This window comes from Carettochelys insculpta, chromosome 10, assembly GCF_033958435.1.
Source record: "Carettochelys insculpta isolate YL-2023 chromosome 10, ASM3395843v1, whole genome shotgun sequence".
In the NCBI taxonomy this organism is placed as follows: Eukaryota; Metazoa; Chordata; order Testudines; family Carettochelyidae; genus Carettochelys; species Carettochelys insculpta.
Window position 1 is genome coordinate 11,801,060 of NC_134146.1, and position 14,188 is coordinate 11,815,247.

Below are 14,188 nucleotides of genomic sequence, written 5' to 3' on the forward strand. Positions count from 1 at the left end.
CACATTTACTTGAACTGTCTTGATGTCTATTTTAGAATGGTATCTTCCTGTTCAGATTTCCACAAGTACAATATAAATCACTAGTCTACATTTAATTATAGGATGGTTTTATACATCTGATAAAAAGGCCTGTGATTGTTAACCAAAGAACCTGCCTGAAAAATCATCAATTGGGCTGCCTTGACACTTTGAAGTTGCCACAAGGGAGACTTAGCCTAATAAAGTATTGCGTATTCACCGCAGCACTTTATTAGTAATCTCCTATCGATCGCCCCGATTAACATGCCTCCTTCAAAGTTGAGGGCAAATGCAAACAAGCTCTTGAAGAGCTATATGACTTCCCTTACACAGTAAACAGATACAAAAGCCATCACTGAATTCTGGTCAATGTAGATCTATTCTTTGCTTTAAGATTAGATGAGTACCTTTGTCTATCCCTTTCATCTAGCATGTAGCACCTCTATTATTAAGGCTTACAATTTGGCATGTTGTAGCTGTAAAGAGAAATTACTCACCTGTGTAGTAACGATAGTTCTTCGAGATGTGTCCCCGTGGGTGCTCCACCGTAGGTGTTGGGCTCGCCCCGGCGCCGCAGCTCGGAAAATCTTCAGCAGTCTCCGTCGGGTCGCGCATGCGCCGATGCGCATCAGCTCTTCGCGCGCTTCCGGTCACGTGCGCGATCTGGTCCCCGCCAGTTCCTGATCAACCGCTCCGGACGTCTCTGAAAAACACAAAACAGAGCTCCGAAGTGGGGAGGAACGGGTTGATAATGGAGCACCCACGGGGACACATCTCAAAGAACTATCGTTACTACACAGGTGAGTAACTTCTCTTTCTTCTTTGAGTGGTCCCTGTGGGTGCTCCACCGTCGGTGACTACCCAGCAGTAACCCCCCCCCCAAAAAGGAGGTGGGTACCCGATTTATGTGCAGCTTGCCCTTGAAAGGACTGCTGTTGACAGGCGTGTATCCTCATCAAGCATCCTGTGCATGGCGTAGTGCTTGGCGAAAGTGTTGTAGGAAGACCACGTTGCCGCTCTGCAGATGTGTCTCAGCGCGATTCCCTTGAAGAAGGCCGTCGACGACGCCATCGCCCTAGTGGAGTGGGCCTTGGGCAGAATTGGCAGAGGAGTCTTGCGAAGCTAGTAACACAGTCTTATGCATGACACAATGTGATTTGAAATCCTCTGCGAAGATAATACTTCCCCTTTTGACCTGGATGCAATGGACACCAGGAGTCTGTCCATTTTCCGGAAAGGCTTAGTTCTATCGATGTAGAAGGCCAGCGCCCTTCTCACATCCAATAAGTGCAACCGCGCGTCTTTAGTCGAACTGTGAGGCTTAGGATAGAACGAGGGCAGTACTATAAGTTCGTTAATGTGAAAATCTGAAGAGACCTTTGGAACGAAGGCTGGGTACAAACGTAAGACCACTGCCTCCTTTGAGAATATCGTGCAGGGTGGTGTGGACATTATGGCTGCAAGCTCGCTCACCCTGCGAGCTGACGTGATTGCCAGGAGGAAAGTCGTTTTCATGGTAAGCAGCCGAAAGGGGACCGTAGCCAATGGCCCAAAGGGCGGTCCGGAAAGCATGTGTAGAACCAAGTCTAAACTCCATGATGGCGGTACTAGTTTCTGAGGGGGGTACAGGTTTACCAACCCCTTTTGGAAGCGTGTGACAACAGGATGGGCAAATATGGTTGATCCATCCTCTTCATGTCGAAAAGCTGATATAGCCGTAAGATGAACCTTTACGGAGGATAGAGAGAGTCCCTTTTGTTCGAGTTGTAGCAGGTAGTCCAGAATCATAGGTATGGTGGCATCCCAAGGTGTCAATTGCTTGGAAGAGCACCAAGCGGAAAAACGTGACCATTTATGTTCATAAGTCTTTCTGGTAGAAGTCCTCCAACTACACTCCAGGACTTGCTGCACTCCCTCTGAACATGTAGTCTCTAGGGCGCTGAGCCATGGATTAACCATGCTTGTAGCCGAAGTCTCTGCGGGTGCGGATGCAGTATTGACCCTCAAGCCTGTGTGAGGTCTGGTACTGTTGGTAGGGGAAACGGCTGATGCTGTGCCATGCGTAGAAGCAGTGGGAACCATTGTTGCCGATCCCAGGTCGGGACTATGAGTATCATGCGTGCTCTCTCCCTTTTGACTTTCTCCAAGACCTTGTGTATGTGTTGTGGGAGGGAACGCATAGAGTAGAGGGCCCTTCCATGGGATCATGAAGGCGTCCCCCAAGGATCCCTGTCCCATGCCTGCTCTGGAGCAGTATCGGAGACATTGCTTGTTGTCACGACTGGCGAACAAGTCGATTTGGGGAAACCCCCATTTGCAGAACACTTGGTGAAGCAGGTCTGAACGGATCTGCCACTAGTGTGTGGGCACAAAGTGTCTGCTGAGTTGGTCCGCCTTCACGTTGTGGACACCTGGTAAGTATGAAGCTCTTTTGGTTATATTGTTGGCAACGCACCAGTTCCACAACCAGATCACCTCCGCACAGAGTGCACGAGACCTGGCCACACCTTGTCGATTTATATGAAACATGGTGGTGGTGTTGTCGGTATTTACACCGATTACTTTTCCGCACAGATAATTCCAAAATGCCTGCACGCATTGAACACTGCTCTGAGTTCTAGTATGTTTATATGCAGTGTCTTCTCTACAGGAGACCATAAACCTTGAGTGGTTTTGTTGTCCATGTGTGCCCTCCATCCCATATGGGATGCATCTGTTGTAATGAAAGCAGTAATTTGTGGTTGGTGGAAAGGCACCCCGTTAGTAGATTCTTGGGTTTTGCCCACCATGTTAGTGACCTTCGTGCCTCCGTTGTGAGTGACACCATCTTGTGAACGGTATGGATCGATGGTTTGTATATGGTTGCCAACCAATGCTGCAATCCTCGCATGTGTAGCCTGGCATTTTGTACCACAAACGTGGTGGTCGCCATGTGCCCCAGTAATTGTAAGCACGTTAGGACTGAGACAATGGGGCTGTATGTTATTTGTTGTACTAGAGACTCGATGGCACGAAAACAGGCATCGGGCAAATATACCCATGACGTGACAGAGTCTATCCGAGCCCCTATAAATTCTATATTTTGCGTGGGCTCAGTCTTGGACTTTGAGAAGTTGATGATGAGGCCCAGTGAGCTTAATGTGTTTGTGGTGATGCGTATCATCTGCAATACCTCTGCCTGGGAAGTTCCCTTTAGCAGGCAATCGTCCAGGTACAGGAAGATGAATACACCCTGTCTGTGCAAGTATGCTGACACAACCGCTAGAGTCTTGGTGAAAACTCTGGGTGCTGAAGAGAGACCGAATGGAAGGACACTATACTGAAAATGATCTGTGCCCACGATAAACCAAAGGAAGCGTCTGTGCACTGGGTGAATTGTAATATGAAAATACGCACCCTGTAAGTCGAGGGCTGCAAACTAAATCTCCGTCGTCTAGTGCCGTGATTATTGAAGCCATCGTAGTCATCTTGAAGCGCTGTTTGCGCAGATATTGGTTGAGTGCCCGTAAATCCAAAATGGGTCTCCAACCTCCCGCTTCTTCTCTGTCAGGAAGTATCTGGAGTAGAAGCCTTTGCCTTGAAAAACCTCCGGTACTCTCTCCACCGCCCCTATGAAGAGGAGGTGGTCCACCTCCCGCCTTAGTTCCATTAGGTGAGAGGGGTCCCTGAGAAGGGGTGCGGTGGGAGGATTTGGTGGAGGCAATGATTGAAAAGGGGATCGTGTACGCCGTGGCTAAAATCTCCAATACCCACTTGTCCGAAGTGATGCTTTTCCATTGTGGGTAGAATGGCTTGAGTCGATGATGGAACATGTACTGAGATTGGCACTGAGATACGGTCTTGGTTTCGCGGCCCTCGACATACCCGTCAAACCTGCTGTCTTATATTCTGCCCTGAGGGGGCGTGGCCTTGTTGAGGTCGACGCCTAGGGGCTTTGTACCGTGGTGGTTGTTGTTGACACCCGTGGTCATACCCCCGTTGAAAATGGGTACGTTGCGGTTGGTAACTATAACGGCGTTGTTCAGGATAAAACTTTTTCCTTCTGTATGGTGGGGTGTATATCCCCAAAGTCCGAAGTGTCACTCTGGAATCTTTACTAGAGTGCAAGACTGAGTCGGTTGATTTGGCGAATAATTTCATTTTGTCAAAAGGAAGATCTGCTATTTTTACTTGCAGATCCTTGGGAATGCCTGAGGTGTGGAGCCATGACTCCCTGCGCATTACAACCGCAGTGGCTACTGCACGAGCCGCTGTTTCCACTACATCTAAGGCAATCTGGACTCCCGCTCGAGAAGCCGTGTATCCTTCCTGTATGATTGCCTTAAGGACCGGCTTCTTATCCTCCGGGAGGAAGTCCATAAGAGCAGTAAGTTTAGAGTAATTGTCGAAATTGTGGTTCGACAAATGGGCAGCGTAGTTAGCCATGCGAAGCAACAGGGTAGATGACGAGTAGGCCTTTCTACCGAGGAGATCCAGTTTCCTTATATCCTTGTCCAGTCCTCCAGATTTATACTGGGACGTCTTGGCTCTATGTTGAGAGGATTCCACCACTAGCGAATTTGGCTGTGGATGACTAAACAAAAACTCCATGCCTTTAGCAGGGACGAAATACTTTTTGTCTGCCCTTTTGTTGGTAGGAGGAGTGGAGGCCGGAGTTTGCCATATGTTAGTGGCTGCCTCCATAATTGCATCGTCCAATGGTATAGCTATTTTAGAGGAAGAAGGGGGCCTGAGGTTTTTAAGGAGCTTGTGGTGCTTTTCTTGTACCTCCGCCATTTGAATGTCCTGAGATTGAGCCACCCTTTTGAACAGCTCCTGGAATTGTTTTAGATCATCTGGGGGAGAGATGTCCCCAGGAACAACCGCTTCGTCTGGGGAGGATGAGGAGGCATCACTGTGGTATCTCTCCTCCAGGTCCTCTGGATCCTGGCTGTATTCATATGGTTGCGCTTTTGAAGTTTCGAAGTGAGGTTCAAAATCCTTTGAACCCACCTCTGATTGGGAAACTTCTTGTGTTCCCCCAGGTGGAAGCTGTGCACTGTGACGTTGAGGAGGAGTTGACGGAGATCTATGACAAGATGCCGAACTCCTATGTTGATGTCCCATATGTTGGTGGTGGTCATAGCAACAGGGACAGGGTCCCGGTGATGGGGACCTGGACCACAACCCAAAGGCGTAAGGGTGATGCAGGGAGTGATGTGATCGTCGAGATAACACCGACGTAGGGGTAGATCCTCTGTGATGATACTCATAGGGGTCTCCGCTGGAGAATGGTGAGAAGCGTGCAACTCCATGAGATGGACGTTGGAGAAAGGGAGATGGAAGCCTGTGGCAGGCTGAAGGTGTTGCTGCTCGTTGAATCTCTGGGGGTGGATCGCGGCGATAATGGCAACGCAATTACCTCAGGGAAAGGACTGCGATGCCAGGTCTTTGCTTTGGCTTTCGCTCTCTCAGGTACCAATGGAGGCCTGATCCGGCACCGTAGTCGGTGCCGTGGTGGTTTCCGCTGCCCCCGGTGCCGTGCTCGGTGCCGTCGTTCTCGGTGCTGCTCGGGGTGTTTCACTCGGCCCCGTAGGGCTCCGTGCCAGGTGTTGATGCTCCGGTGCTGTCAGAGCTGAAACTCTCGGTGCCGATCTCTCCGGTGCCTGCGCGGCCCTCGGTGCCATTTCCTTAAGAGTCGCAGACCCCTGCGCGGGTACATGCGCCGCAGCTCTCTCAGCAGAAGAAGCCAGCGGGACCGGGCCCCTTGTTTCGCTTGTCCCGCTCCCAGAAGTGACGGGCAGGGATCGAGCTGGAGAAGCTTTTCTCTTCTTCTGCACAGAGGAGGTCAAAGAGGCAGCCTTCCTCTTGTGCAATCCTGAAGAGCCCTCCTTATGGGGCTTCTCCAACGTGGTAGGCTGAAGCGCTTTGTCAAAGAGAAGCATTTTGAGCCTCATCTCTCTATCTTTCCTAGCTCTAGTTGTTAATTAGGAGCAATGAGAGCACTTCTGGGGAACATGGGTCTCCCCGAGGCACCGGATGCATTTCCTGTGGCCATCCGAAGCAGGCATGGCCTCCCAGCAAGATTTGCACTTTTTAAAACCGGGGGACGACATTATTAGAGTTTAATTCTCTGAGTCCTTAAGTGCTAACAGCGCACTTAACAGTCTATTTGCCAAACAATAGCAACTGTTAGCCTTTGAAGGCTTGTGAAAAATAGCGGGCCCGCCCGGAGGCAGCCGCTCCAATCCCTAAAACAGTCTTTTGCTTCTAGAACAAAACTATGTACACAGTAGACCAATATTATAATAACTAAATAACTGCAGTCGTTGGCGGTTAAGAAGGAACTGGCGGGGACCGGATCGCGCACGTGACCGTAAGCGCGTGAACAGCCGACGCGCATCGGCGCATGCGCAACCCGACGGAGACTGCTGAAGATTTTCCGAGCTGCGGCGCCGGGGCGAGCCTGACATGTACGGTGGAGCACCTAAGGGGACCACTCGAAGAAGAAAAAAATAGATGCAGAATTTTAGAATTTTATGTAACTAATAGTTTTCAATCCATTTTACCTGCAGTAGGCCCCAATTTTCAGGTTTTTAAATCAAATGTAAAGCAAATAGAACTATTTTCCACTCCAGTGGAATTTTTTTTTGTAAGTAGCATTTCCAGTTCAAACACTGCAGCATTGTTCAAGGGTGTATAAATTCAAAAATATTGTTAAAATCAGATTATAAACAAACATGAAATTTATTATTTTCAGGAGCTAAGCCAAAGTCTAAATGCATAGAAAACAGAAGCACATTCCCCCTACATGAAAAGTAAATTAGACTGCAGTGTTCCATTTTAATAACCTACAGTGTTACTAACAGCACAAAGGAAGGATTGTCTAATAGTGATTAAACATGATCGAATTTCACTGAGTGAAAGACGCCCTCACCTGCTCACTACAAGGATGTAAAGGAGGGTGGGAGAAAGGACAGTAGGCTAGTTGACATTTAACTTAAACAAAAACACACACCAAGAATGAACATCGCCTTCTGTCCATTAATTCACAATGAAACATACTGAAGTCAAATGGGTTGCTTCCTTTGCCACTCACTTTGTCCAGAATCCCAGAACGACTAGACCAAAATTTTCAGCATGCAAATGTTGAATTTTCCATTTCAAACTCTAAATTTACTATTCAGACAGTTTGGCAAAGATTTAATTATCTGCCTTGGTACAACAAGCTATCATCATCAGCTTAATCCTTATTGGTTTGCGAAAGACGTTCACATGTATTAGGTGTTACTGGCATAAAGTTATCTCCAGCTTTATGATGTGAATACATAAAAAGGCAAATCTTATGCTTTATTTACCAGTTTTCTTAAAAATTAAAATGTCAAATATTAGCCAAGTGACAAAACCAAAATATGTTGCAGTGTGTACAGAAAACAAAAAGGATGTCTCACTAATTATATTACAACATAGGTTGGGAAAATTACAACTCATCTAAAATGGAAATCTGTAATTTTAAAGTTACTGGAAAATCATTCAATACCATCTGCAAATGCACATGATTTTAAAAAATGCAAGTGCAAGTTGCATAAACACACCCTCCAAAATACACTTCTTCCCTCCTTTTCACTCTTACTTACAAGATAGTAATTAAAAAAATAACTAAAAATCCTACTAATGGTGAAAAAAGTACCAAGTGGTTGAAAAATCCCTGGAAGTTGTTTGTACATTTGCAATGTACTCTTAAAGCTTTATTTCTCAAACACTCTGGTCCAATTAATTTGTTTATCTACATAATGGAATATAAGCAATATGCTGGTGTATCTGCCCTGCTTAAGTTTTGCACATAACACCTACTGCATTGGACTTTATAAATACTGAAAAAATTAAATGGTATTTCCCATTTGATCTCTCTCTCTCTCTCTCTCACTCTCACTCTCACGAGTTTTTTTTTTTTTAACTATTAAAAACAATGGGACTATGAGATCCTCTTGGTGTTTCATACAGTATTAAAGAGGAATGGTCAGTGGCAAGTTGTAATTTTATGAGTCTCAAATTCTTCTTTCAAGCCATAAAGATGAAAAATGCCTGAAATGCAAGCTACAGTAACTGTAAACATATCAAGTGAAGATACACTAAAACTAATGGGCTTTTTTTTTTTTTTGAAATGTAGCTGAATCTATAAACTTTTCCCTGAGACCCTACAGGCTCAGTGCTGCCATCCAGAAGTATTCTAATATTAACTGTTCTTTATTCCAACATTTCTTGGCAAGTCTATCTTTTTGTATCCTCTTGTCATTGCCAAGCAATACAGAAACAGCTTCTGCACCTAATGTACAAATATCCAGGTACATCAAATTCCAGAGGCAGTGCAAGTCAACTTCCCGACAGCAAAGGGTTTTGACCCACTTAACTCAACATAGCTCAGCTTACTAAATATAATGAATGAAGCACTGTTTTACAAACCTTCTCTCCAACGAAGATGAGAATTCTGAACACATGCATGTTTCATGTTTGTTTAACCAGAGTGGTATGGACACTGGTGGCCAACTTCATGAAAGAACAAACTAGAACGGGTAACACAAACTTACACCAAGCTTCAGCAAATAGCTAGTGGTGGAGAGGAAGTGTTGTTTTCTCAGTTCAATTGCCTGGAACATACACTAGATATAAATTCTTAAAATGAATATTTTAGCATAATGAGCCATTCATAATGTTTCAATGGTCATGAAAATAAAACATTGCCAAGTTCATGACGCCCCTTTATGTTCTCTCACACATTCACAATTTAAATCTCATCTAAAATTTTATGAACACATTGACATTAGTAATATGCTATTATAATATTTCCAGCATTTAAATAACATGAATGGGAATAAAGAAGATGGGATCAACAAACTGGAAAAAAGAGCGGAAACAATCAAACTACTTGTAGTGAGTATGAAACTTTTTCTTCAAAATATAATACAAATTCAGTAATTAACAGTGATTCCAAAATGTAAACTCAGTTTAATACTACATCACTAAGTGGATATTTGAAGAATACACAATTAAACTAGAGTATTTTGAAGCATTAATAACCTGATTACCAAATCTACAGGCTTTCATGAAAGCATCTCCAATTTACAGAAAAGTTTCAGGCATTTAAGTGAAAAGTCTCGTTTTTTTAAATAAAAGATTTTTGTTTCGAAAACTGCAGTTTTCAACTGTGCACTGAAGAGACGAGGAACTGTCCCATTCAAATAGATTCATTCACAAATGACCTTTTTCTAGAACAAAAAATCCATTTGTTTTATAAACCAGGTTCATTTCACTAGAAACAAATTTTAGAACATCGGTGTAATTTAAACCAGCTGCTTTTTTAAACAGTGCCAAATACTAGGTTTGCTCTTCTCTGATTTTCAGGATAGCCAAGTTGTTTTCTTCACTAGCTTCAATCATATCACTAAGCTCCATTTCATGGACTTCTTGGTCAGAGAGTGTATAAATGCTGTTTCGTGTGTTGTCCTCACAATAAATACACTCCTTCAAAAGAAATAAGATTGTGAGATACCCTCAATAAAGCATCAACTGAACCAATAATTAAAAGTTAAGTCGAGATACCTGTGGCATGTAGACAGAGGTAGATCAAGTTCTTATAGGCTCTAGGCCTGGACAAATTCAGGGCCCTTTCCCCACACATTCTGTCTGCAGCCCCACCACTGTTCTGCCCATTCCCACTGTTCTACCCACTGCCTTTCCCATTCCTCACCCCCACCCCAGTAGTTCTCATTTGCTCCTTTCTGCCCTCCTCCCTACTGCAGCGCCAAGCGCAGAAAAGCTTTGACTTCCTCCCTCCAGAGACCTAGAGCTGCAACAGAGAGTAAGAGCTGCCCCAGGCCTGAGGCTACCACAGCTCCTCTAGACCCACAGTGTTCAATACAATCACTACTTGCCACATGTGGCACTCCGGACATGCAGTGTGGCGATGTGACTCTGGAGCCGCACGCAGCTCTAGAAGGCTTTAAACGTGGCCCTCCTAGAGCTGCATGCATGAAAGTGCTGCCTGCCTGCGCCCCACCCCAGCGGGACAAGTGCATGGGGGCCCCAGCTGCTCTGGCTGCTCCTCTGGCCCCGGTGAGTCGCTGGCATTTATCGGGGGGGGGGGTGGGGGGTGCTGTGGTGCACGCAGAAAGATGCCAACCACAAGTGGGGCAATCTTTCAGTTTTCATTGGGCACCACTGCTCTAGTCCTTGGAGTGCTGGGGCTTCTCACACCCTGCCAGCTCAACACCATCTGGGGCCCACTTGTGCCTCCCCATACTTGGAGGAGCCACCTACCAACACGGGAGAGGCATGTGAGCTCCCCACATGCCTCCTCCCCACCCATAGCCACTTCTGGTGGCTTAGCACAGTCTGCTGAGGTGGTCTATAAAACAAGACTGGGAGGGGCAGGTGGGTGGGGGAGGGAGAGTAACTCTCCTCCTTGGCATGTTTTGCTGGACCTAGGCAGGGAGTAGGATGAAGCTCCCTCACAGTGGCTGTTCCATGAAGCAGACAACTGTCTGGGGAAGAACCTAGTTGGGTGGGGGCAGCAGCAGCCCCCTTTTGTCCCCAGTTTCTGGGACAAGCCCCACCATGCCCGGCATGCAGCAGCAGTTGCCAGGGCGAGCGTGTAACTGGTGAGGGGCAGCAGTCTGTTCCCTGCCCAGGCTTGGCTTCTGAGGACAGTGGCCAAAACACAGGGGACGGTAAGTGGAGGGGAGAAAATGGGAGCTCCAACTTGCACAACTGATGTCCACAGATACCAAGCCTCGGCAGGGAGCTGGCCGCTGTCTTTTCTCAGACATGTTCTGTTCCAGTGCAACTGGAGAAACTGTGGCCCCACTCCTGCTCTGGTGCTTGTTTGCTGAGAGTAGGGCACCCATTTTTCATGGGCCTGCAAGCAAAGGCCCCATGGATTGTCCACCATGGCACAAAACGGTGTGAAAAATTAATTAAGCAGATCTAGCCTCAGATATAGATGCAATTACGTTAAATGAATAATTGTTCTGTGTATATTTTATACGATAGAATATCTGACACTTCTGATTGCTTATGACCAGTCTCCTGATGTGGTCTATAAAACTTTCTGCAACCAGGTACAAGATTGTTCAGATGACATCAGTTCCAGAGACAAACAATGTCTTAGCAAAACAGGAGATGGATTCCTGTCTGACATGCTGTAACATGGCTGTTATGTTCTCTAACATGACCTGGATTATCTTTTATTGAACCAACTTGTGTCAGTGAAAGGGAAACATTTGAGCTTCAGATCCTGAAGAGCAGCTTTATGTAGCTCAAAAGCTTCCCTCTTTAACCAACAGAAGTTGGTCTAACAATAATTACCTCACCCACCTTGTCTTTAATATTCTGGAACCAATGTTTCTACAAACATGTTCTGCACTGCCAATCCTTGTAGCATTCAAAGATGCACAGTACAAGTTAGAAGTATGGTGCTGGCTAGAAAAATTTCTGCAAGCACTAGTGTGTCTAGTGCTACAATCTGAAGTTTAACTTATGACAAACTCACTGTATTTAAACAAACTCCAAAGCTGTTGCACAAAATTTGGAATTAAACCTGTCTCTCAATGTAGTTCATCAAGTTTTCAGTACAAATGAATTACTAAAATGCGTCTCTCAACAGCAAAATATTACATAACAAGTAATATTAATCCATTTAAACTTACTGAATTAGCAACTGCTTTTGGAAGTCCACCCTTCTGGATCCATGAATGAACTTCAATAAGCTCTTTCTTTTGTTCTTCTGTAAACTTTGGCTGAAATTTCTGCATTTGCTTTAGTTTCTGTTTGTCCTCTTGTAAAACCATTTCCACATTTCTAAAATACAATTATTTACAAATTGAGCTTCAGTTTTAAGGAACTCAAATCTAATTTTTATCTGACTTGCACATACAAATACCTTGTGGAAAACTAACATTTCAAAGCCTCATAATTTGTGTCAGGCTTATAACTGACTTGAAAACAAAGTCTGTTTTCACTGCTTTAGAGTGACTCTTCTGAAACCTGGGGGGAAAAGGAGGGAGAAGCATCTGTGAAACTGACAAGAATATTGCCAGTTGCATTCCTGCTGCTGATTAAGAAAGCTCTGAGCTAGGACAGATACAGGCACTACAACTATTCACTAGAGCAGCGTTTCACAAACTAATTTAGTCAAGGAACACTTTTGGGCTTGGAACAGATTGACAGAACATCTACATGCTTGTCCATGTGGGTTGGTGGCATGGGTTTCATTCTGAAAATTGCCACACAGTGCTCAAAAGTTGATTTAAAAGAGTTAGGGTTTTTAGGTGTCTCATTTTACAAAAACAGAAAAATAAGGAAAGAAACCATCTGAACAAACAACTAATGTTCTGCTGATAGGATGAGGATTAGCAACCTTATAATTAAGTATAAAAATTAAAAATTAAGTACAAACACAAAACAAAACATCAATATAACAGTGGAAAGAAAGGTGGTTAGTGTTGGTCTGTTAAATAGAAAGGAAAACATTGTTCAAAAAAAAGGACTGTCCTTCCTTAAAGGTTAACGAACTTTTTTATGAAAAAGAAATGCAACATAAATTACATATGAAAAACATTAAATTTTGTGTTTTATAAATGTTATTTCAACAGAAAACTACTGGAAAAGAAAAATGAGTAACATTTCACAGACTTTTTAATGGGAAGTGTTTTTGCATCTTTTGATCACAAATGTGCTCAATAATAGGAATGATGCTGTGGGAGTTAGATACTCATATCAGTTGCAGCATCACGTGATTGCTCTGAATGCAACTTGTGGCAAAACAATCCAAATCAACTCTGATTGTTTCTGTACAAGTCACATAATTATACTACTGTGAATGCGCTGTAAGTATACCTACAGTCTAAACACTATTCAAATACCTCAGTATTTTTGATACACACAATTTCACATTTAATATTTTAGAAGGAAAAATACTGCTCGCATCAATTTATTTTTCATGGAACACCTATTCGCTTCACATGCAACACCAGTGTTTCATGGAACAGTTTGGGAAACGCTGCACTAGAGAACTCAAAAGAGACTGGATGTCTAATGGGGGTTAGAACAGACGAAAGGAGACCTGTTTGTTTACAATGGGCCGTACAGTCAGGCAAATCTGGAATTATACCTGACAGACAGAAAACACTCCTCCTTTCCAGGAGGAGTCACAAAGGCTAGGGGATTTGGTTTCAGAGTATTAAATTAAATGTGAACAGTCATTAGTCACGTGCTGATACAGAAGTTGAAACCCCAAAGCAGATTCAAAGGATAACACCCTGGTAGGAATCCCCGTACAGTCTCCTTTCCTGCCAGCAGAAACAGGAATAGATTGGCTTTTCACTTGGGTATTGCACTTGCACTGTCCCCACTCTCTTTCGTATCAGCCTTTATGCTGGGGAGGAGAGTGAAATCTCTGGTTACGAGATGCTGTTCAATGCAACAATATTTGAAACATGTTTCTGCAACTCTTGCAACTTCTAGGGCACTAGGTCTATATACGTATATCAGATTAATAGGCAGCACTCAAGTTAGCCCTGTCGCCCACCTCCCTGATTTATACATCTAGAGGTCAATGTCCAAATTCCCTTTTCACTCCTCAGTGGAGATAACAGGCTTCTCTGTTCACATACCTACTTTATCAAAACTGTACAAACTGAAAAGACAGATAAAGTGGAAAATCCAAATCAAATCTTTTAAACTAAACAGTTTGCTCACTGCTTGTGGTACTTTGTCCTTCCTAACATGCAGAATGTGGTGCTTTGTGAGGAACAAGGAATGTATTTGTGCTGCCAGGTCAAAGACAGGGTTTAGACAGGAGGAAGACATTTGATCTGTCATAGTTTTAATAGCCAGAGTACACTGATTTGCAAATTTCAATCACTACACAAATCCACATACTCCAACTGACAGAGGTAACTAGTCAGACTAAAAGATTTTTATGTCTATAGCTGTCAATCAATAACTATACAACATCTTCAGCTATTACCATAATTTAGGGTTGCTCCAGTTTTGTAAAATTAATTTTATCTGATGATCCAATATATCAATCTTTTAAACGTTTTAGGCTATTAAACAGACAGTACAACAAAAAAGGGAGCAAGCTCAAAAGGCAGAATGACATAGCTGCTTAATCCATTCAGGACCAGACATA

The 14,188-nt window shown here is 44.1% G+C and overlaps 1 protein-coding gene across 2 annotated transcripts in view; it reads right to left on the minus strand.

The window, feature by feature from the left end:
• Positions 1 to 6,489: 6,489 nt before the first annotated feature.
• The window catches only part of PER2 (period circadian regulator 2), a 90,390-nt gene continuing 82,691 nt past the window's right edge, over positions 6,490 to 14,188 (minus strand). For both annotated transcript variants that reach the window (XM_075003798.1, XM_075003799.1), the window contains 2 exons: positions 11,703 to 11,853; positions 6,490 to 9,519 (listed from right to left, as the gene is read on the minus strand). In XM_075003798.1, coding sequence (XP_074859899.1) covers positions 9,373 to 9,519; positions 11,703 to 11,853 — 298 coding nt within the window. In that variant the 3' untranslated portion in view covers positions 6,490 to 9,372. The remainder of the gene's footprint in view (positions 9,520 to 11,702; positions 11,854 to 14,188) is intronic.